The sequence below is a fragment of the Zootoca vivipara genome, chromosome 16 (genome assembly GCF_963506605.1).
Source record: "Zootoca vivipara chromosome 16, rZooViv1.1, whole genome shotgun sequence".
Classification (NCBI taxonomy): Eukaryota; Metazoa; Chordata; class Lepidosauria; order Squamata; family Lacertidae; genus Zootoca; species Zootoca vivipara.
Genome location: NC_083291.1, coordinates 34,143,295 through 34,168,060, shown reverse-complemented (window position 1 = coordinate 34,168,060; position 24,766 = coordinate 34,143,295). Strand labels below are relative to the sequence as shown.

At 45.8% G+C, this 24,766-nt stretch overlaps 1 protein-coding gene across 1 annotated transcript in view; it reads right to left on the bottom strand.

The window, feature by feature from the left end:
* Positions 1-5,624: 5,624 nt before the first annotated feature.
* The window catches only part of LOC118097504 (venom factor), a 70,835-nt gene continuing 51,693 nt past the window's right edge, over positions 5,625-24,766 (bottom strand). The window contains exons 31-40 of the mRNA XM_060269008.1: positions 22,887-23,037; positions 21,259-21,313; positions 20,177-20,264; positions 19,474-19,563; positions 18,440-18,545; positions 15,006-15,095; positions 12,912-12,998; positions 10,378-10,461; positions 8,076-8,211; positions 5,625-5,924 (exon numbers count right to left, since the gene is read on the bottom strand). Coding sequence (XP_060124991.1) covers positions 5,783-5,924; positions 8,076-8,211; positions 10,378-10,461; positions 12,912-12,998; positions 15,006-15,095; positions 18,440-18,545; positions 19,474-19,563; positions 20,177-20,264; positions 21,259-21,313; positions 22,887-23,037 — 1,029 coding nt within the window. The 3' untranslated portion in view covers positions 5,625-5,782. The remainder of the gene's footprint in view (positions 5,925-8,075; positions 8,212-10,377; positions 10,462-12,911; positions 12,999-15,005; positions 15,096-18,439; positions 18,546-19,473; positions 19,564-20,176; positions 20,265-21,258; positions 21,314-22,886; positions 23,038-24,766) is intronic.

Below are 24,766 nucleotides of genomic sequence, written 5' to 3'. Positions count from 1 at the left end.
TAAGGTTGGAAGAAAGTACAGTGGTACCTCGGTTTAAGTACACAATTGGCTCTGGAAGTCTGTACTTAACCTGAAGCGTACTTAACCTGAAGCGAACTTTCCCATAGAAAGTAATGGAAAGTGGATCAATCCGTTTCAGATGGTCCGTGGAGTACTTAAACTGAAGCGTACTTAACCTGAAGCGAACTTTCCCATTGAAAGTAATGGAAAGTGGATTAATTCATTCCAGACGGGTCCACGGAGTACTCAACCTGAAGCGTACTTAACCCCAAGTATGAGTGTAATTGATTCTGGAAGTCCGTACTTAACCTGAAGCGTACTTAACCTGAAGCGAGCTTTCCCATTGAAAGTAATGGAAAGTGGATTAATCCATTACAGACAGGTCCGCGGAGTACTTAAAGTACTCAAACCGAAGCATACTTAAACCAAGGTATGACTGTACTTCTTCAGACAGGAGCACATGATTGAACTATGGAATTTGCTTCCACCAGGTGTAGTCCATGGCATGGCTTTAAAGGGGGTTCGATATATTCATGGAGGATCAATGTCAGGAGTCCAGATTCCCAGCTTGATAACACAGTAAGCGTAGGTAATTAAAAAGGAGGATTTATTGCAAAAACAAACAGATAGCTCCAGACAGCTCTAACAAAGCCTTTGGCATCATTACTCAAGATGACCCTTCTGAAGATTCCTTCCTGTGTCTACAGAATACATTGAACGTTCGCACCATACGTCTCTTGTTTTGCTTCCTGACTAACAGCCCTCCCATTCGCCGACTGTGTGGACTTACTGGATCAGCTCCTACCTCTTTGTGTTCTGAGAGGCTGTCTCTGTCCGTTCGCTCATGTTTGTGATTCCTGCCAGCTTTGGCTGTGTTCTAGCCTGCTCCCAGCCTTATTAGCTTGTGCATCGAGGTCAGGAGGAGCAGAAGGCTGCAGGTGCTGGCTCTCCCCTGTCTGACTAACATCTAAGCCTCTCTGTTCCTGGCTGCTTTCTGTCGTTGGCTGCAAACCTTCTCTTGGAGCTGGCTCATTCCTGACAATCAATGGTCCACTAGCCACAATGGCTGTGTATTACTTCAAGTCTCAGAGGTGGAGTAGATGACATTTGGTCTGGTCCAGGGAGCTCTTATTAGGTTGGTTAAAAGAGAGAGAGAGAATCAGAACATAGTCACGCTCCAAAGATTGAAGGGACTCCACGTGTGATGTTAACAATCAATGGGCAGAAGCAGACCCTTCAAGTGTCCCTGTTTTCCAGGGACAGTCCCAGTTACAAAGTAGGCAAGCTTGCAGTTAAAAATGCATGAAATGGACAGCTACTAAAGCCCATAAGCTTCATAATTCATGCTGCAATAGAGTGATGGGTCAGCACAGCAAATAAATTTGGACCTGTGGGTTACCATCCCACATAATATAATACATTGATATGTATTATATTACAGCCCCCAAAGGACTGAAAGAACATAAACATTCACTGTGTTTTTTAAAAATATAATCTTTATTAAACATATTTCACAAAATTTTCAGCAATATACTATATACTATATTACAATTTGTATCCCGTTCATACAGCAAAAAAATAAAAAATTTTTAAAAGACCTAAAATAAACTTCTGATTGTTCTAAAAACAACAACCCTGAATCACACTTGTTATATTTTACACAGTATCATATTATTATATTATTTTCTTAAGTCTTTTGGAAAAAGAAAAAAAGAAAAAGAAAAATTATGGTAAATAGAAGCATTAAATTTACATATATTATCTATACATTGCAAGACTCATTCAAGATCTTCCAGGTTTTGGCTGTCACAGTAATTTTTCAGATATTCCTTGAATATAATCCATTCTTGATTTACTTTTTGCATTGAATACCCTCTTACCCTCCCTGTCATTTTTGCCATTTGCAGATATTCTAACAGTTTTACTTGCCATTCTGATTTTGTAGGTGTCATTTCATTTTTCCAATACGTTGCAATTAAAATTCTGGCTGCGGACATAGACATTCACTGTTAGGTGGTAGTGCACAGAGCATGTTAAGTTCCAGAAGGTGGGGAGAGCTATTGATTGCAGTTTCCTGGAGGGAAATTTTCCATTTTATAATTAGTATTTGCTCAAATATCTCCGCTGATCAACTGTTTCTTTCGGCTGGTCTTGAGGTCTGGTGGGTGAGACTTGATTCATACTGGTAGCCACAATGTGGGGGCTTTTTGGAACGGAATTACATGTGAAGCCAGGGTGTGGGTGTGGGTAAGAGGGCCCAACACCCTCAGGGATCTTCCAGACAGCTTCCCCCTCCCCTGTTATTTAGAGAGGAAGAGTGAAAAAAGCTTATTCTTATGTGTTGATGTTTATAAACACCTTCAAAGCCATTCCAGAAGGACGACCTGTCCAAAAAAAGAAGAAGTAAAAACAAATAAACTTTAAAGCATACACTCCATTTATTACTCAACTGCTGCCTAAATGCTGGCAGAAGAACCAGTATAAGTTTGTCTTTACAGTGACAGGTGGAAGCCTTGGCTAAAGCACGGCTATGGAGGCGCACTTCCCAGGAAGTCCTTAGGCCAAAGAACTGAATCTGGCAAAAGGGAGAGGCGGCTGTGCCCTCTTGAGAGCTAACGCCAACAGTGGAGGGTGTGCTGCTCACCAGTTCCCTCTGAGGGTGTGACACTGCTGCATAGGACTGCTTACCCCTTTCCTGGGTGGGCAGTGGTTGCGGCCCCTCACCTCTGGCCACCATTCCCAGCAACACACAAGTTTGGCCGGCTGGGCCGCAGGGTGGGACTACCTGCCCAAAAGTTAAAATTAAGTGGGTCAATCAGAGCAATGGGCAATGCCTCACTGGTTGACAAGGTATTGGTTGCCCCCATGTCCAGTCTTAAGCTGTCTCTTGACACAGGGGCGTAGGAAGATGGGGCAATGGGGGCAGGCCGGCGCGATCCCAGGGGCACCAAGTCTTCCGTTTTCCCCGGGAAATCCCCATTTTTCCAGCTGTTCCTAGCTGAAAAAATGGAATTTTTGTTTTTCCCCGGTTTATTCTGGCGTGGCGGCCATTTTGGAACTGGGCAGAGCATGCTCAGAAGTGACTTTTGATGCTGCTCTGCCCAGTTCCAAAATGGCTGCAGTGCGACTTCTGGCGCTCCGCCCAGTTCCAAAATGGCGGCAGCGCTACTTCCGGTCTGCTATTTCCGGCCCGGTCCCTTATTTCTCTGACAGCAACTTGGCAGGTATGCTGCCTACCCCACCCCAAAACACACGCCCCACCCCAAAACACACGCAAGGTGGCGTCACGCTTGTGGGTGGTGTGACGCCCCTCGCTGGCCCGCCCCTCGCCTCTGTCCAGGGAGAGTGCACACCGCAAGCCCCTGCAGTGCCTAGCGAGGTTTTCATTGGGCGGCTGCTAGGACCGGCTTGCTCCTTCGGCCGACGCGCGCTCTCCTTCCTGCTGCTGCGCGCTCTCCCTGGGTGGAGTTGAGGGGCGGGCCAGCGAGTCGATGCTTGTGACGCCCCTCGACTCCGTCCAGGGAGAGTGCGCATAACAGCAGGAAGGAAGAGTGCGTGTCGGCCGAGGGAGGAAGTTGGTTCTGGCAGCCGCCCGGCGAAAACCTCGCTAGGCGCTGCAGGGCTTGCTCAGCCAATGCACGCTCTCCCTGGATGGAAGCGAGGGGCGTGCCAGCGAGGGGCGTCACTGCTTTGACGCCCCGGGTGCCAAAGCGGCTAGCAACGCCCCTGTCTTGACAGCTTCTACTTCTCCTGGCTCAGCATCCTCCTCCCAGCTAATTCCTGGCCTAATTGCTCTTACAGGACACCACACACTGCCCTTCACACTAAGCTCAGAGACTTCTTTCTCTAGCTTGTAATATTTCCCTCAGAGTGGATGTTTCTACCCAGAACCAACTTTCTCTCCTCTCTTTCAACCTATTCTCCCAACCCTCTCCTTTTCAACTCCCCCTCCTGGAACCCCGGCCAATCATAAGCTGCTGTTTGTTAACCATTTGCTGGCAGGGGAAATAAAAGAAAACACTTGGTGAACCAACTTCAACAGGTAGGGAACACTGCCGAGATACAACCCACAGTGGCTCCTGCCTGCTCTGGAAACTTCTGCAGTGTATCCCACAGAGGATCCCTTTCCTCCCTGCAGAAGAAATGAACATTGGTACTTATCGTAATAATTTCCTTCTCTGTAGGGAGGAAAGGTGGGTATCTGCCTGAATTTTGTGGTTTACTTAGCAGCTGATAGTACTTTTTAGTTCTGAATGCGTTTAAGGTTTTGCTTGAACACGGATTGAATCTGGAAGGGGGTTGGATAACCCTCTCAAAAGTTTTCAAGTGGAAAAGTGGGAAGGAGAGAACAACACCAAACCTCAGCCTTCAGGATCAGTGGCTGTCTCTCTTTCAGAAGGCCAGGACTCTGGAGGATGACTTGCCCTTTCCTTACAAATTGGATGAGGTGTTGCAAGCCGAGAGGACTAAGCCCGTAAGCTCCAAATCAAGCATTTCCATTTTAAGAAAACGTTGTTTGTTTGCTGCGAACCTCTTGGAGGTCCCTTTGGCAGATGCTGTAGTTTTTCAGACTGTAGTCCAAAGATAAAGGGATGAGGTTTTGAAACATCCAGATGATGAGGAATAGGACTTGTCACTTCCAGGCACAGGCGTAGGAAGATAGGGGCAGTGGCGGCGGGGTGCCCCGGGCAGCGTGATCCCAGGGGTGCCATCGCGGATGCCCGCCCCCCAAACGCCCGCCCCGCCCCACCCCACCCCCAGAACACGTACCACGTCCCTGGGGGCAGCGTGCCTGCTCTCCGCCCCCGGTGGTGAAGCATGAAGCTCCGCCGCTGCTTCCAGGTGCCTCGTTTGTTGATCATATGATGATTTGTGGTACAGGGAGATTACATGAAATTGTGTCAAGCAAGGGCTCTCCCACTCTTCCAGTGCAGTTCTCCATAACCCTTATTGCAAGAAGTCTGATATTTCAAGAAACAGGCTAGATGCGCAAGAACTCCATATCAGCTTTAACTGGGCAACCTAATTTGCCAGCATGGGATTGAATCTCATATGAAAAAGAGAATTGAAGTCTGTCCCCCCCTGCAAAAGGAGGGCCTCTCTTCCTTTCCCCTCTCCAACAAATCAGGGACTAGTGCAACAGCTTGCAATGCCCTCCCTATATACTGTATATGTGCCTCTCACCCCTAAGCCGCAAATATGCAAACAAGAATATCAATGGTGCTTCCAGACCATTCACTGGTCCTTTTAAGTAGTAATAAGCTGTAACCAAGCCTAAGGATACTGAAACCATGCTATATATTCTTTCCTTTGTGCCCTGTTTTGGACCATTTGATTGCCAGATATGCATCTGGAGTCAGTATCTTTATGTCACACTTATGGACGTATCCTGTATATTTGTATTGTTAAAACATATCTCTCAGTTTGATTGTTTTCATTTTTGATTACCTATGGGTTTTAGCAAATAACGTTTGACTGATAGATGGACTGACTCCCCTGTGCTAAATTTTAGACTGCTCTTAGACTGCGAGGGTCACTCGCACTGATGGTACTATAGAAACAAATACCGCAAGAACAGCCTTAACAACCTGAGGTTGTATGAAAATAATTAACCTGACCCAACAGTAAGAAATCGGTTCTTTATTTTCAATATAAACAATTTGAAGAGGAACTTGGAGAGCAAAAAGAATAGGAAGCAGAACTTCAGGAGGGAAGGTGTCTTTGAAATCCTGACTCAAACCCATCTCATGGGAATCATTTGCTGCCGCTGATGCCTCTGCCATTAGACCTGGCAGCCCAAAATGATCAGTGAGTTGGAAAACTCAGTGAAGTCATTGCACAAGTCCTGGAATTCTTCATCCTGGCATTCGTCCTCATTTGGCCACCTCTCGATCCAGGTGTCCTTGCTAATGAGGTAGTTGACCCTGGAAAGGGGAAAAGGAAAGCTATGAATCTTTGCTACACAGGCAAACCGGCTGGCCCAAGTGCTGCAGGTGAATCTAGAGACATCGCAGATCAGCAGGCAGAGGTGGCGAAATAGGAAGGCACTGACCACCCCTGAAGACTCGCTTACCTGGGTCATGCAGCTACAGCTTCCAGGAAGATCTCACAAGAGCCCCACAAGATTACAAGAAGGCCTCCAGAGGCCTTCCACGACCTTCCCGAGACTCCAGTAAGCAAGGGTCTCTCGACATGATCTTGCGGGGCTCTCACAAGATCTCACTGGAACCCAGAAGCTGCCGCAGCTGCTTCTCCTCACTGCTGTCTGAAGCGGCTGCCTCAGTCTGCCTCATGGATGGGCCAGTCCTGTCAGCAGGCATGCTCAATGGCCTTAACACCTCTTGCAATCTTACAAAGGTACAACACAAAAGGAAAAAAGGCCCCTCTAATGGAATCATAGCCAAGATGGGCCTTGTAAGTCAAGGGGACCAAATTTCAGGTTTGTTCCAACTAAGGCAACTGTAGCTTCCAACCAATAAACATTTCCATTTCCATTAGAGGGCTGAAACCCAGGAACAGTCTCCAAGAAGATGCAGGTTGAGAGAGGAAATTTTAGAATACAAAGAGCTTTACACCTGAATTTTGCAGATGCAGTGGTGCTACACTGGTGCATCCCAAAGCAAATATGTGAAGTGAGAGGTGCATGTTCTTACAGAGAAACCTGCAACAGTCGATCAAGTCTACCTGGTATATAATAATAATAATAATAATAATAATAATAATAATAATAATAATAATAATATATTATTATTTATTATTTATACCCCACCCATCTGGCTGGGTTTCCCCAGCCACTCTGGGCGGCTTCCAACAGAAAAATGAAATGAAATAATCTATTCAACATTAAAAGCCTCCCTAAACAGGGCTGCCTTCAGATGTCTTCTAAAAGTCTGGTAGCTGTTTTTCTCTTTGACATCTGAGAGGGCGGGCGCCACTACCGAGAAGGCCCTCTTCCCGGTTCCCTGCAACTTGGCTTCTCGCAACGAGGGAATCACCAGAAGGCTCTCGGTGCTGGACCTCAGTGTCCAGGCAGAACAATGGGGGTGGAGACGCTCCTTCAGGTATACTGAACCAAGGCCATTTAGGGCTTTAAAGGTCAGCACCAAAACTTTGAATTGTGCTCGGAAACATACTGGTATGTAATGTTAAGGTAGGAACAACTATTTGCAATTCACACTTCATGCTTTTTCTGCGGGAGCAAAGGTGTAAATAATAATGTAGGAGATAGGGATAAGGTAAAAGGTAAAGGTAAAGGACGCCCGGATGGTTAAGTCCAGTCGAATTCGACTATGGGGTGCAACGCCTATCTCCGCTTTCAGGCCAAGGGAGCCGGCGTTTGTCCACAGACAGCTTTCCAGGTCATGTGGCCAGCATGACTAAACCACTTCTGCTGCAATGGGACTCCGTGACGAAAACCAGAGCGCATGGAAACTCCCCTTACCTTCCTGCTGCAGTGATACCTATTTATCTACTTGCACTGGCGTGCTTTTGAACTACTAGGTTGGCAGGAGTTGGGACAGAGCAATGGGAGCTCACTCCATCATGGGGATTCGAATCACCGACCTTCTGATCAGCAAGCCCAAGAGGCTCAGTGGTTTAGACCACAGCGCCACCCACATCCTTACTAGGAGATAGGGATATGGGACCTGAGGCCCCTGGGAGAAGACACAGCACCTGAGTTTCATATAGGCACTGTAATGCAGGAGCACATGGGTGAAAGCTTTCTGTATTTCCAGATATCTAGCGAGACGGCATGGAAGCAACCATGATGAGGGTGTGAATCCAAGCCTGGTACTGTATATATAAAGGGTTCTTAGCAGCAGCATGGTTAAGGTGACTTTAACAATCCCATCTAAGTACCAAGAAAATGTCAGTTGTGATCACAAAGTTGTGATCTATGGAAGTGCCCCCCCCCCATTTCTTCTTCTTTTTTCTTGCTTGTTTCATTGGCTGATTGCTGTTTTTAAAAGTTGCAGTTTAACTGTTACTGAATCTTCAGTTCTTAGGCACTCTGTGTACCTGATGGTGGAGAAGCAGGCTATGCATATAATGAATAAATGAAATTAAATACATACTCAGTTTTGGTATGCCACATGTCAGTGCTGAGACCCCAGATCAGATATTCCTTGTTCACTGCCAGATTCAGAGAGTCCTTGCATCTCTTGTGGCTGATAAACTTGCGGGGCTTGAGTTGTGGATTTGCATCGCTCCCTGAAGGAACCAGACAGAACATGGAGAAATATTTGAATCAGGTCTATGAGCAGAAATTGGATCCAATGCACATTTAAAGATGAATGCATCAAATCTGCATAATAATAATAATAATTTTATTTAATATTTATACCCCGCCCATCTGGCTAGGTTTCTCCAGCCACTCTGGACGGCTTCCAGCAGAATATAAAAACATAATAAAACGTCAAACGTTAAAAACTTCCCAATGAAGTTAAAAACTTCAGATGTCTTCTAAAAGTTGTGTAGTTCTTAATCTCCTTGACATCTGATGGGGGCGGGGTGTGTTCCACAGAGAGGGTGCTAGCGCCGAGAAGGACCTCTGCCTGGTTCCCTGTGAGGGAACCGCCAGAAGACCCTCAAAGGTGGACTTCAGTGTCTGGGCTTATTGATGGGGGTGGAGACACTCTTAATAGGTAGGTCAGTAACAGTACTATTCTCATATGCAAAGGATCAAGGCTCAGGGAGTGGCTTGTCTAAGGGGCCTCCCATATGTCCTTTTAATTTTGGGTTCATGATTAGTCAGAAACAATATGCAAGCCACTATCCTTCAGGTTCTCACATATCTGGCTTTGGGGGCAAGATCCACTGGAATGAGCAACTGATCATGCAGTGGATCTCAATCAGCATGAAGTCCCTGACCCTGACTCAGCCAAAGATATGCTGGCATAACTTGCTATTGTTGGTTCAAGAGGGGCTTGGTCAGCTGAGCTAAAGTTGACTAAGCTGACACATGTGTAAGTCCAAGAAGTTCTGGAGGTGTGCCAAAGGTGGGAGCAGAGAGGCTGGATCTCAAGTCTGTTCAGCTCAGCCACGTGACCTGGCAATCTGGAGCAGAATACTATTTTAAAGGCTTGTTTTCCCTGTGCTGGGCTTAGGCAGAGCAACTTCAACAACTTCCCTGCTGAACAGAATTTGGTTCTGGTGTAACTTTACTTCAGCTTAACTTATATTAGCTTGCTTTATACTATTTTCTCAGGCACAGAATTTCTCCCTTGATCCTTTATTATGTTATCAGGAAGAAAATATATGACAGTCTTTAAATTGAACAAGTGGCGTTACGTTGGTTACAGTAAATGTTGTATATAAAACACATTTCAGTTAATAGCTCACCACGTTTTCTTAATGCTAAGAACTTCAAAGAAGGGAACAGAAGTAAACATACCAACATATCTTTTCATTTTTTAAGGAAGAAAAAAGGGGGTGTGTTTTTGCAACTAATGTAACATGCATAAGCAATGTACCTTTTCCCAACCTAAGCACCTCCAATTTTGTTCCTAAAATTTATTGTCATTTCACCAAATGAAAAAAACAAAAGCATCAGAACAATAAAGGATAATTAATCTGTTCTCTAATCTGTCACTTGTAGAGCAAAGTGTTTAAAAAAAAAATTAAAAAAATTATGGAACAGCAGAGAAGAGTAAATCTAGTAAATCTTTTTTAAAAAGGACCAGTGTTATTGGCAATGCCAATGGTCTGATCGAAGCTAGGCTTATTTTCTGGACTGGACCTATTTGCACCCTCAGCCTTTCATCCAGTAAGAGACATAAACAGAAACACATTTCTATCAACATTTGCTCTTAGGTGAATCAAGGTGAGCATTACTCATATCAGAAAAAAGTGTGGTATTCATTTAATATAAATAATCGTTTTTAGTAAGTTAGGCCCGTGGTTTTCAGAGTTTCTAGCTACCAAAAACTCTTTCCTCGTGATTTGCCTGATGCAGAACACATACATTCTGGAACAACCTCTGGTGGGAAGAAAAGACTAGCAGTGATGGGGAAATGGGCAGAGTTCAATGGTAGAGCACTTGCTTTGAATGCAGAAGATACCTAGTCCAATCTAGGTAGATCTGGGAGAGACACCCCCCACACCTGAAACCCTGCAGAGCTGCTGCCAGTCAGTGTAGATGATATTGAACTAGATAGGCCAATGGTCTCATTTGCTAATAGAAGTTTCCTTTGTTCCTATTGCTGGGCATGGCATCTTTCATGGAAGCTTCTGATGAGACCCAGAGTTGCCTGTTGGAATGACTGAAAATCAATGGCCTAGAGACTTAAAGTGAGACTTTTAATCAATACTTATTTGAAGTAAATGTTGCTACTTTTGGATCCACGGCCAGTTTCCCTTCAGGGTGCAAATTCTTACCTGATTTAATGATTTCCAGAACTTCCATGACATAGTTGCTATAATCGCCTTCATCTTCTATTAGAACCAGCTTGGTCTTGTACACTTAAAAACAAAGACAGAGAAAGATTTTAATTAAGATGGCTGCATGTTTTCCTCATATATGCCTTAACCTTGCTAGTGAACTTGCATGACTCTGCATAATTTGTATGATTCCCCACCTAAAAAAAAAACTTAACTCCAATCAAATACTACTACTACTACTACTACTACTACTAATAATAATAATAATAATAATAATAATATATTTATACCCTGCTCATCTGGCTGGGTTTCCCGAATTACTCTGGGTGGCTCCCAGCAGAATATTAAAAACACGATAAAACATCAGACATTAAAAACTTCCCTATCTTCAGATGTCTTCAGGGCAGGTGCCACCACCGAGAAGGCCCTCTGCCTGGTTTCCTGTAATGTCACTTTTCACTTCTCACAGGGAGGGAACTGCCAGAAGGCCCTCGGAGCTGGACCTCAGTGTCTGGGCTGAACGATGGGGGTGGAGATGCTCCTTCAGGTATACTGGACCAAGGCCATTTAGAGCTTTAAAGGTCAGCACCAACACTTTGAATTGTGCTCGGAAATGTACTGGGATAATCTGATAATCACTGATGCTAAAGACACTGCATTTTGGCACCAGTAAATACAGAGCCTCCTCAATGATCCAGGTCCAGTTCTAGAATACATGTTTTTGTGGTAGACCGGAAGCACTACATACACCAAACTGTAATACATTGTTTGCAGAGAATGCCATCACAGATGAGTTTTGTGCTGCAGCAAAGCAGCAACCTCAAGTAATTAGTGGTGTTCTAGGCCATTAACCCATGAAGACTGGCCAATTACGATTACCAGGGCACTGCCCCGGAATATTTCTGTGTCCCTTTCCTGTCCACATCATTTAAATCCTCCCATTAACAGCTGCTGAGGGCGGAATTCACACTTTCTAACTTGCTTCTGTTCATTAACTCAAATCAGCCAATTTGCTGTTTTTAACTCCCAGCCAACCCCCTCAAAACTTTCCCATGGCCAGCCCCCCACCCCACCCCGCATAGTTCCCAAGGGAGAAACGAAACACAGTAACGCGCAATCACAAGATGTGACCATCAGGATTGCTTATCTTTGAGACAATCATCAACAGAAGACACTGAGCCCCAGGTGACTCGTCAGCTATTGCCATGACTGGTTGGGGCTCTGGGCTCTGGTGTGTGTTTCTAAAAGCTTTTTCTTGGGGGTGGCGGCAATGGTGTATATGCACCCCATGTCTTTTCCTCCTGGCCTCCTCCTTTCTGCTTTCCTTCTGCTAGCAGACAAAGACTTTTGTCTACACAGCCCACTTTTGGCCACTAACTGGCTGTTGTGGCAAGGTCTTCTGTGGATGAATGTTGCACATTCTGGGGAGGGTTTGTGCATTTGTGTGTTTAGGTGTTTCAAGTGCTGCTTTTCACAGGTTTACGTATTTGTTTGTTTTTTAAAAAATATTTACTGGTAACAGGACCAGTGGCCAGGGATGATGGGAATTGTAGTCCCAAAACAGCTGGAGGGCCAAGTTTGGCCATGCCTGCTCTACGTTGTCTTTTCTTGTTCACATCTGTCTGTCTTGAGAGAGCGCTGTGTTAGCAGCACCAAAGTGACCTTCCCTGGGTGCAAGCCTGGGCAGTGTGCATGGAGGTCCTGGGCTGCCCAGACAACAACACCCCTCTTGGCCTCACTGATGATGGTCCAAAGGAAAGTAGAGCAATATGTTTGGCACCAGCTTGGCTGCAGGAGTTGCCAGAAGGAGAGTTACAAGGCACCATCCAACCGTCTTAGGGACTCCACTCTGGATTTGTGTAGGGTTTACTCCCGCAAGGCAGCAGAGGTTTAGGATCAGAGTTTTCCTTCTCTGAGATGGGTTACCTTCCCAGGTTGAAGGTAATTTGCCCCTCTGTTCCCTCTACAGCATGTGCAAAAACCATCTTCTTGACTACTCTCCCTACTCTGCAGTAATCCTACTGAGTTCAGTAGGATTTACTCCCAGGTAAGTGGGTTCAGATTTGGAGGAGAAATTCTTGAATTTAATCTTCTCCCTTTGCTGTGTATACATGCTCTATACATGCCTACACAGAAGTCATCCCTATTGAGTTCACCAAGACTGACTCTTACAAGTGGGTATAGGATTTGAATCTCCTTATAGTCTTTCAAAATCTTAAATAAATAATAGGACATGATGCAGTCATAGTTTCAGCACTCTTAAAGCCCAACTGTTCTATAAAAAACAGGTATGCTTTTAATTCTTCAACTGAAACCTATGAGGACTTTGAAGCAGAGGGGGCTGACCTCCAGATGTTGCTGAACTACTACTCCCATCATTCCTGAACACTGGCCATACAGACTCATGGGAGTGATAGCTCAGCCACTTCCTTAGACATATCACTCCACAATGTTCAGGGTTCTGCAAATGCAGCTGCTATTAACATCAAAGCACAGCCATTGCCTCATTAAGCAGAGTAAACTTTAGTTACCATAATCCACTCCTGGCTTGCAGGCTTCTGCAATTCGTAGCTGCAGGTCCACAGGTTTCGTTGCAGTGTTGTAAATGGTGCAAGTTTCTTTGGGAGAAGAGCAGAGAGAGAAAATGAATGAAGAGATGGAAGATTTCCCTAGAAGTCCCCAATTGTTTCTGGGAGTATCATTAAACGGATATGATAGAGACTGATCATTACAGGTGCCAAGTTTCCAAATTAAGGCTGGGCTCCAGCAGCAGCCCTAACAATTATTCACCAATGCGATCATCTTTGCATAGTCTACCCCAGGAGATTTTAAGACACTGCAGAGAGAATTTAGTGAGGAGACATGACCTATTTGATTGCAAATTGTGGCTCTGCTCACCTATCCACCAACCCCGTTTCCAGTGCCATCAGTGCCGGATTTACATATAAGTTAAACAAGCTATAGCTTAGGGCCCCACTTCCTGGGGGGCCCCAAAAAAATTAAAGGAAAAAAGAACTGGATGTACATTTCCAAAATATAGGATAAAAACAAATAAAATAAAACCTACATACAGCAACATACAGTGTTTTGTGTTGTGTAGGCTCCTATGATGTAACGGGCCCCCAATCATTTTAAGTTAGAGCTTAATAATTATTTCACTATTAATATACTTCTTCTTAATTGTATTTCACTATTAATATACTTCTTAGTTGTATTTCAGTTCAACAATTACATTGATAAAAAATACATACTTTGTTATGTGCAAATGGCTTTAGATACCTATTAGGTCCATAAATTACCATATAGTATATATTCAACAACAAAAAACAGCGACAATTTGTTGTTGACAAAGGACAGCTGGACATATAAAGGGCCCCATTACCTTCAGTAGCTTAGGGCCTCATAAAACCTAAATCCGGCCTTGAGTGCCTTCACCCCACAGCTGACTAGCTCCCCCTCCCTTTACAACTGACCAAACCCCACCTCATCCATCTCTCCCTTCACAGCAGTGGCAGACTTCGGGCTCCCAAATTTCAGCGGAGCCCTGTGCACCGCTAAAATCTGGCACCCCCTGCTTGCCGTATCCCATTCTACAACATTGTTTTGGTGCCCCCTGCAGTGCGGCGGACGGTGCAACCGCAATGGTCGCATCACTCTAAAACCACTTCTGTTCACCCAAACATCCCTTCTTGGCTCGTCCCACCCTCTCCTCTCGTAGCTTGCCTCAAACTGCTCCCACTCCTTCCACAGCCATCCAAGCATCTACCTTGTCCTTCACAGCTCATCCTACCTTTTAAAGGTGGGCATGAGTTTCTGAGAGCAGTTTTCTGAAACACCAGCCCTCCTCCGTCAAACCTTGCTGCAGTCACATTTTACAGGCTGCGGCAAGTGCTTCCCCCCCGAGCCGTCAGCCACCCATGCTTCCCATTCGCCTGACTGCCATCATACTGGAATTGGAGCAGCTGCCTGTTATCATCCACTCAAACTGCACCCTGATGACAGCCCTACGATTTTATGTATATATATAACTGTGAGGCTAGTGACGTCTTTGCCTGTTAAACAGAATTTTCAGCTTTGAAAAATCCCTCTTTTAAATTTATCAAACAAAAGTTTGACACCTTCTTGCTGAAATGAAATTGTTGGGAGGGTTGTAATAGTTTAAGAGATGGTATGTAGAGACTTGAAGTTAATTACAGCAGTAAAAAAGAATATATTCAATATTATTGTGGCATTTGACTGTATTTTAGATTATTTTTATGGTGCATTACCTGTTAGTATTATAAATATACTATACATTGAAATATATATTTGGTAAATGTAAAAGAAAGGAACCCGCCACTCCCTCGAGCTGAAAAATTTGCTATTTTTCATCAGATAATATAAAGTGCTAGAGCTCAAACCAAGTCGAAACCCACCATTAGTGATTTTGCCAAACCTTGTAAAGACCTGGTTCTTTTAATAGCAACCCCATTCCTCGCTATGCCACCTTCGATCATGGATACACCCTAGATTAATTCCTGTAATTCAGAAACCACAAATGTCTACAGGACCTTTGTTTCCATGCTGACCAACCTTCCCCGCATCCCCAAAGCTCTGTTTGGGTGACTGGAATCAGCATCTCTTACCTTCTGCACACCGACAAACATCGCCATGGCATATCTTATCGAGGAGGCCACTCCCTTTGGAGGGATGGTAGAACTTGGTGCATTGCTCATCTGAAAGGAGGAATGAAAAGAGAGGTCCTTACTTCCCCACTGATACGCCTGTGCGGCTCACCAATTCCCTGATTGGGGGGTGGGGTGTTGATTCTAAAAGGAAAGGCTTAGGAAATGCACAGAGCAGAAGTGGATGACCCATTTCTCCCAGGTGGAATATTAGTGACACATCACCCTGCAGGGGCGTACCCAGGATCAAAACTAGGGGGGGGCAAGCCATGGTCGTTCAGGGGCGGGGCCAAGGCATGGGAGGGGAGGGGCCACAAAGTGGGAATGTGGGCGGGGCTACAGGGCCAGCGGGCCCGACGACTCTGCGGCGGCGGCTGCAGCCGCTAAATGAACCCCCTAAACTCTCTCACATGAAATTCCCCTCCTCTGAAGCAGGGCCGTCTCTAGGCCCGGGTCCGGTGGCGCGGGGCGCCAGGCCACCAGGGGCGCCGCTGTGCCCACTGAGAGGCGCGGCGGAGGCCGCCCCAGGCGCACCTCTCAACTGTTCATCGGCTTCAGGCTGCTTTCCGGAGGCGTGCGGGCCTGGGGCCACCTCCGCCACACGCAGGGGAATCGCAACAGGGGACGGGCAGCACCCCCTGGCCCAGGGCTGGCCCTACGGCCAGGCTGGGTTGCGCAGGGCTTCGGCCCTCCAGGCGGCAGCCGCGCAGTGAGCTGCGCCCACCGTGCCGGGAAACGGGGCGGGGTGGGGGCACCAGAGGGATCCGTCACACCACGGTGCCAGGGCGCCAGGTATGCTTAAGACAGCCCTGCTCTGAAAACACTGCTCCCATCCATTTACGGCTAGCCACCCCCCTGAAAACCCCTTTGGGCCCCGCTTTCCCTCCTCCAGGTCCCCCCGAAGCCTTGCCAGTTCCCACCCTATATATCTGGGATGGGGAAGGAGCTCAGAGGTCTGCTAGTCCTGGGGGGCCATCCCCCCGTGGCCTGGGAGGATATTGGGGACCCCCCCGCCAAGCTGAGACCGTCAAAGAAGAAGAAGAAGCTGCCACCGCCGCCTCCCCATCGCAAGGGAGCAAAAGATGGGAAAGGTGGGGTGGCGCAGTGCAGGCGAGCGAGGCCCCCCCCCAGCTGCGACCCGGCGGCGGCTCCCCCGCCCTCAACGCCCCTCTCTCGGCAGGGGCAGCAAGGGAGAGCGGCTGGGGGGGGCGCATTGCAAAGAAGGAAACAGCAGCCAATGCCCGGAGAGGGTAATGCACGCAGGGGGAGCGGAGAGCTGTGCCGCCCCCCAAGGCAGCTCCTTTCCTATTGCCGGGGGTGGGGGGCGGCGAGGAAGGGTCACTGCCGCTGGCCTACTCCTGCCGCCGGCAATCCGGCGCAAATGCCCCTACGTAGCTTCCTTGCAGCAGCCACGGGCGCCGCCCCCCACTCCTCCTTTGCGGGCTTCTGCCCGCCGAGGCTGAACTGGCTCCTGTCGGTGCACTTCCTCTCCCGGCCCAGGAGAAGTCTCAGTAGCAACACCTAACTCAGGGGGGGTAGGGGGGTGCGGAGGGGGGAAGGGGGCGATTCCCAGCCCGCGGTGCCGATGATCGCAGTGCAGCCTACCGGGAGGCAGAGCGTGGCAGCGGCTGCAACCAATGCAGGGAGCCACGTCTCCTTCACTTGCCAGCCCAGCAGAACTCTTAGGTAGGAGAGGTTGCCGCCCGGCAGGGCTTTCCATTGGGAGGCATGAAGGCTTTAGTGGGCGGGAATTGGTGCAAATGTAGGCAGGGCGGGCACCAGCAGCGGGCACCAGCAGCGTTTCCTCCCCCTCTCCCCTCCCGTGTCAACAAGCAAGGCACCTGCACAGGGTATTTGCTTCCCTAGTCGGGCCCGCAGTTTGGTCTTCTAGGGGGGGGCAGCTGCACCCCCTTGCCCCATGCTGGGTACACCCATGTCACCCTGACTTAATGCAGGGAAACCCATCAAGAGGGCTTCTTTAAATGGTCACTTGGAAAGGAGAGAGTATTACCCCAGTATCCCCTTCAAGTTCTGTACTCTAAGTAACGGTCTGAGGCTGGAAATGTATTTTATTGCACAAATTGACCTATGCACAAATTGTCAGGCTCCTCAGTAAAGACAGTGCTGGCATGAAGGGCCTCTGATTTCCTGTGCTTAAGCATGGCTAGGGAACCGCAGATATAATTCAGAAGTCACATGAAAAATGTGGCTTATTGTTCTTTCTTACAATTGCCTTACGGGGGAGACTGTGGGCAAATATTTTCAAGCAGATGTTGATCTGAGTTTGGTGGAGCCACCAGTGCTCAGATAAAAGGGCTTGGCAGCCTGTCCGTAGCTAAGCTCACCCTCCCTTGCCCTATAACACTGCAAGAGACCTTAAAGAGAGAGCAGGTATCCCGTCAAGCAAGTCAGCTCTCTGGCATGGCAAAATACCTTGGGACTGGGCCATCCTGCCCAAGAAGGCACCCAAAAATCCACTCTTGCATGCTGCAGCAAAGCTAATTACGATTACCCACATTTCTATAGTATTCTGTCTTTCCTATGAGCACACACACCCTGGGTGGGTTAGTGTTAGAGCAGAGGAAACCAGGAGCCACGCCACCCTGGTTTTGTTCACTGCCCTTGGAAGGAAATTACCATATTTTTCAGTCTACAAGACGCCCCACGTATAAGATGCCCCCTATTTTGGGGGATTCAGACTTAAGAAAATACCCCAGCATTATCTATGTATAAGACGCCCCCTAATTTTTGACATAATTTTGAAAAAACCTAGTCTTATACACAGAAAAATACAGTATACAGTGGTACCTCTGGTTACGTACTTAATTCATTCCGGAGGTCCGTTCTTAACCTGAAACCATTCTTAACCTGAGGTACCACTTTAGCTAATGGGGCCTCCTGCTTCCGCCGCACAATTTCTGTTCTCATCCTGAGGTAAAGTTCTTAACCTGAGGTACTACTTCTGGGTTAGCGGGGTTTGTAACCCAAAGTGTTTGTAACCCGAGGTGTTTGTAACCCAAGGTACCACTGTACCTGGCTGCTTAGAGCACAGATGCCTTAGGGCTGGATGTTGCTGAGCTGAGTGCTACTTGTGGGTCCCTGCTCTCTTCTCATTACCTTTTGATGTTTTCATGTGATATATTGCTCACTTCTGGATTCATAAAATGGGGCCAAAAAGACTTTCAGAAAAGTTATGTGCATGCTATTTGGTCAATACACCTATTTGGCTGGGTCCACGGGGAGAGTTGTATGTAATGTTAAGAGAATCCAGCTTGTATTTTCTGTCCTCAGGTTCACCAGAGCCCAAAGTCCTAGTTTTACACAAAGCTGTAGGGATCAGGCCCTAAGATATACAACCAAGGGCAGCTTTCAACTTATGTTGAGGTTGCCATTACCTAGATTATAATAGCTGTACACCTTGACAGATCCAGGCTGAATGAGACCAGCTTCAAAATACTTGTAAGCTTTAAATTGCAAACATTCATCCTCTTCATGAGAAACCTAGGATGGGAAGAGAAAAAAAGAACGAGTCTTTGGGTGCCAGTCTTCCACCAGAGAAGATAATCCATAGAAGCTACATACGTTCATGATTCCTAAACCCTAAGACTGTATACCTAAACTGAACCTGAGAGTGCTCCTATAATTTTAAGAGTTGTGTGTAAAAAATAAAAAAAACTACCAACTGTAGCTTCCCCCTGTACTACACAGCTCTAAGATAGGAAAAGCCACATAGTGAAATTCTAAGTTCTAAGCTATTCTTAAAAGATACACAATGGCCTTGACATTGGGCTGGGAATGCCTGTGTTTAAGGCTTGCCTGAACCACGAAGCTTATTAGGCACCCTGAAGCAAATAATTTAGCTCATGATTCAAAATACAGAATGATAACACCTTCTCAAATTACGCGGGGACTAGTGTGTATGCCCATGAAGATACAGTAAAATGCTTCTCGTGCCAGCTCAAGAAAAAAACCTATAAAATGTACAGGTGAAACTCGGAAAATTAGAATATCGTCGAAAAGTGCATTTATTTCAGTAATGCAACTTATTATTTTTGTTTTTTTGTTTTAATTTTTACGAATGCTTTCTTTTGAAAATTCCACAGTAATAAAACAAATAGTTACAAAAATAACAAAAATAAACATCACTATTACATTTCATTAATTACATTCCATTCATAATTGACCTGCCTAATGACAAATAATCACAACAAATGAAGGCTTGACATATCTTGCTTTGCATGTCATGCATCTATCTTTTAAGTTGCATTACTGAAATAAATGCAGTTTTTGACAATATTCTAATTTTCCAAGTTTCGCCTGTATACACATAACCCACCCTCTAACTCACAGATGCACACCAGTGCTAGTCTAGCTATGGTTACTTTAAGTTATGCCAGTTATTCCCAGAACCTCTCCCACAAGTCTTTACCTTGTCCAGATAGATGATGAGGTTCCCTCTTTCAGACATGGCGTCGTTGATGTCAAACTTGGAGATGTATCTGTCGACTCCTTCGGAAAGCTGAACACAGAAAGAGAACAATTGACATCATTGGCACCAGGAGTTGCAGGTGACCCAACAGGCAACCCCTCAGGGTAGAGCTGCCCCTGCATTTTCATCTAGAGGAAATTTGGATGTGCCAGGCTCAATATATGTATCTGAGGGATTTCAAGAGAGGTAGGATGAATTTTCATACGGTTAAAGAAATTCCACAGAACCCTCAGTCATTTTTCCCAAGGCAGGAGAAATGTTGAAATTCCTGCATGGAATGGAACAGACTCCCACAAGTGGTGGTGGACTCTCCTTCCTTGGGGGTTTTTAAGCAGAGGTTGGATGGCCATCTGTCATGGATGCTCTACCTGAAATTTCCGCATTGCAGGGGGCTGGACTAGATGACCCTTGGGTCCCTTCCAACTCTATGATTCTATGATCCTCTGTTGCATCCAACACAGTAAGCTGCTGCCTCATAGCAGGAGAACTGCTGGCACATTTATGATAAACCCTAACCCATTCTCCCTGTGGATCCAATTCCAAGTTTTTTTGCTGACCGCAGTGAATTTTCTAGTGCAATATTCTCATATTCTCAAAGAACAACTTAAGCAGTCATCTCCAGCGCCAAGGAAAGCTCACCTACCCTCTTAAGATCTTCAGTGTCAGGTGCAAAGCCAGTAAGCATGGAGACATCAATGATTGACATTGCAGCATCAGCCTTTCCAAGATACCTAGAATGAGGGACAGGGAAAATGACTTCAGAATGGATTTCATTGCCATTAACAATAGCATTAACATCAGAATTATCAATAACAATTTAAAACAATATGTCAACCAGCATGCTAAAGTTGATTGCAATCACAGAACAGGCAGCAGCAGAAGTGAAAATATAGCATTGCTGCCAACTTCATCTGGACAAAAAGGTGTGCCTCTCCCTCCCAACTAAATGAAAATAATGTAAAGCCAAGGTGTGCCTCACAAGGCCATTCTGTGGCCCACTGTATGTGAACCTCACTCCACCAAGCAGGCTTTCTCTGCAGATCTTAACAAAGAGGCAGGCTGGCATGGGAGGAGGTGTTCTTTCTGTTATTTGGGCCAAAAGTCATTGAACATTTCATGTTTGTGCTCTTTTTTTCTTTTAAAAAATTTGGACAGCTTGCTTGATGCACAGTGGTTACGTAGGTGTGCAATACAAACTGCAAAATGACAACTGAGCAATCTACTGTGGCTTAAAATCTTTATTGTTTAACTATTTCAATAGACTCTCTGGTGTTCAAAATTGGAATCATTCATTTCGCTTGTGTTCCTTTTGCAGGCTGAGGGCTTATCCATGCTTTCCTTTTGCCACACACTTTCCAGGCACAGGCCAAGGCTTCAAAGCCCCGTGCCCAAGTGCTCCCTCCCCGGAGCTTTGTGGTTTTGCTCCAATTCAGTGGTAAAAGTGGGTTTTCGCGGGGAAATCTCCAGAGGGGAAAGAAAGAGCACTTGGATACGAAGCTATAAAGTTCAAACCATGCCTGGAAAGCATGGAGGATAGATAACTGCAGATACGCCCAGAGGGTATGGTGCAGTCAACCACCCTACAAATCAAACTCCAAATATCTCAAACTCCTGAAACCAGAGAAGCCTTTGGTTGTTAAGCAACAATTTCTGCTTCTCTCAGTCATTGCTTTGAATGTTCAGTGATGGTGACCCACGTCTATCTTGAAAGCCCCAAATGCTCACCTGGCGCAGATGTTGATCTTGACTGCTCCCTTGGCTCCCTTTTCATGCCCTTTAACTTGTAATTGGAGGAAAAAGCACAAAGAATTAGTCACTTTGTGGAAATTCCTTGCTGTGTGACTCTTAGAATTGTTTCAAAAAAGAGTAACAGGCTTGATTGTCCAACTAAGATCCATACTTGCCATTGCTGGTCTATCCACTATCCATTCTTCCCAAAGAATGCCATGGCCATTACTGGGGATGTGTGGCTCTCCAGATGTTGTTGGACCACAAGCCTTCATCCCTGACCACTTGCCAACCTGCCTGTGGCTGATGAGACTTGGAGTCCATCAACTTCTCTGGTCTAAAGCTTGCTTCCAGTATCACAACTGGACAGGGTCAGGGGAAAGGAAATGGGGCAATGAGGGGAGGGGAAGGAGCGGGTCCATGCAGCTTCCTTTACCCTCATATCCCTACTCATTTTAACATCAGACCCACCCATCCCAGACACATGATTAGACAAACATTTGCTGCTGTCACATCTAGCATGGCCCTTGCAATTGCTGTTCAACTTGGACATGTTGCAATCTGAAGTCTGCAGTGCTCTCTTCGATGGAGGTGCTTTGTGATGTTGTTTATAGCATGTGGCCTCATAAGGAAGGGAGTGGGATGTGGAGGACTTGTTCAAAGTTCATTTTCTGGGATCATTAGAGTGAGATGTATTGAACAAGCCAAGCAGTGTCTCAGTTCAGACTGGCAGATTATACAGGGCACGCTACGATTCATCACTGTCTGAATTCTTTTTTTGTTTGTTTTGTTCTACCTAATATTTTTTTAAGATACAACTATTTACAGTATAGGATTGTTCTTGGGTAAATCTTGCACTATCCCTCCTTCTGGCATTGTCTCACCTTCATTTTCCAAGCCCTTTTGCCTTTTTCTTCCCTCTGCACCCTGATGTAGTTTTCAAATGGGTTTTTTGCACCATTCTACCCATATTCACCTGGTTAATTTTATACGAATTTCTTTAAGCAGTACATAAACAAGCAAAACCACTCTTTGTACAGGTACACCTGGAGTACCGTGCCCAGTTCAGGGTCCCGTAGTTTAAGAAGGATATTGACAAGCTAGAATGTGTGCAGAGGAGGGTGAACATGATGACCAGGGGTCTGGAAACCATGCCTTATGAGGAACGGTTGAAGGAGCTGGCTATGTTTAGCCTGAAGAAAAGAAGACTGAGGGATGATCTGATAGCCATCTTCAAGTATCTGAAGTGCCACCACATGGAAGATGGACCAAGCTTGTTTTCTCCTGCTCCAGAGGGTGAGACCCAAACCAATGGATTCAAATTACAGTAAAGGGAATTCTGACTAAAAATTATGAAAAACTTTCTGATGGTGGTAGCTGTTTGACTACCTCAGAAGGTGGTGGATTCTCCTTCATTTGAGGTTTCTAAAGAGAGGTTGTTATGTGTCGTAGATTCTTTAGCTGTAATTCCTGCATTGCAGGGGGTTAAACTAAATGACCCTTGTGGTCCCTTCCAACTCTACAATTCTATTATTCTACTGATTTCAGAAACAAACTCCTAGTCCATTAGTCTTCTAGGAAGCACATGTATTTCTAGAAAATCTAAACCCACCACTCAAACTTACGCAGTGGGACATCTTCAACAGAAACTTGCAGAGAAAAATTCTTGCACTGCTCTGCCTCCTCCCGTATCTTTGCATTATACACAGTCACGACAGTCATAGTTGCTTTTCCTGTGCCAGTTGCTTTCACGATGAAATCTTGATTGAGCTTGGTCTAAAGAAACAAAGAGGGTTAGTATGCTTTTAGATTGTGTTCTCTCCTGACTGTTGTCATTTTACTGATTATTGTCACTGTTTTATTTTTTCTGTTGTAGCGTGGCTTGAACTAGAGGTGGGATACAAATAAATAAACATTTAATGTGTGTGCGTGGCAGTCAGCATGCAGGGAAAGAAGAAGTTTATATCAAGAAGAAAAGACACCATTTTTTCTCGCTTTCTGAGGACATGATGTATTCCCAGTACACAACCCATTAAAATGAAAGCGATCTACTGTGCACAACTCACAATTATTATTATTGTAAATGTTGCAATAAATAAAAAAGACGGAGTAGGTAGGTTTAGCTAGCAGCAATGGGGAAACTCTAAAAACTTAGACAGTGAGATGTTGTTGTTTAGTTGTTTAGTCGTGTCCGACTCTTCGTGACCCCATGGACCAGAGCACACCAGGCACTTCTGTCTTCTATATATAGCTAGCTATATTTACTCTGAATTTCAAGCCAGACTGAACTCTGTTTTGGGTGCTAACAATGCTCTTGAATCACCAAGTAGCAGGCAGATGTATAATATTCTTCCCCAGATTAAGTTCAGAGGAAGCTCATCCTCTAGATTGCAGCTGAAAGAACTGTGCACAATAATGAATAATTAAAAAGCCCCAAGCAAATGTTAATCTAACAAACTTGCAAAATTCCTGGGGGGGGGGGGGACTTTAAAAAGTGGACAGCCCACCTGAAGCATGGGGAGTAGAAGCAAAGAGGAAATCAGCACCAGATCTGCAGGAAGTATGTGTGTCATTTGAGGGGCAAAGCGTTAGAGAACCTGAACTCCCAAGTATAGTTAGGCTTTTGCGGGTGGCAGTCTCCCTTAAATTCCTGGGTCCAGTGGGTGTTAGAATTTAATCAGGGCTTGGGAAGTTAAAGTAGATGCCAGATGCCTAATGCCTGGACCCAGATTTTCGTGTTCAGGCGATTGCCTGGGAGATGGGCCATTAGGAGGACAAAGGAAAGGTAATGAGCCATTAATGTGCCTGATAGGGAATGGGTTGGGCCCCTCCTGCAGCTTTGAGATAGAAGAACAAAAGCCAGAGTTTAAAATTGCAAGTTTGGCTGTGGTGTGACTTGGGGGGGGGGCGTGTTGCAGGCTTGTAAAGGCAGCAAGCTGGAGAGAGGGTCAGAGCACTATGGGAGAAGCAAGTCCCTCTTGTGGTGTTTATGCTGTGTATATATTTGTGTAAATAAAGCATACATCATAAAGACACTACAGTCTCTGCTGTGCCTCATTTCCAAAAAGAATCATGGAGCCTGGGTAAGCGCCTGGAACCCCTGGAATCTCACACCACTCAGAGACTGGGGTGACATGCCACAATATACACACACACACACACACACACACACACACACACACACACACACACAGCAACCCCCCTTTTTGCAGATGGACCACAGATGCACCCTCCCAGCTAAGGAATTTGGGGGATTATTGCTCTGAGTCTGTACTTTTTAATAGCTGGGATTGAGTCTGGTCTTATCCACACTTAACTTTTGCCAGGCACAGGTTTGCACTTAAAAGTTACGTGACTGAGGAGTTTTGTTTTGTTTTGTTTTGTTTTGTTTGCCCCGGAACTTTCCCCGTGAAAATCCACTCTTCAGGGCTCACCTGGAGCAAACTGCAGATTGCAGTTTGCGCCGATTAAGCACTAAAGAGCAGGTTTTGGGAAAGCTTCAAAG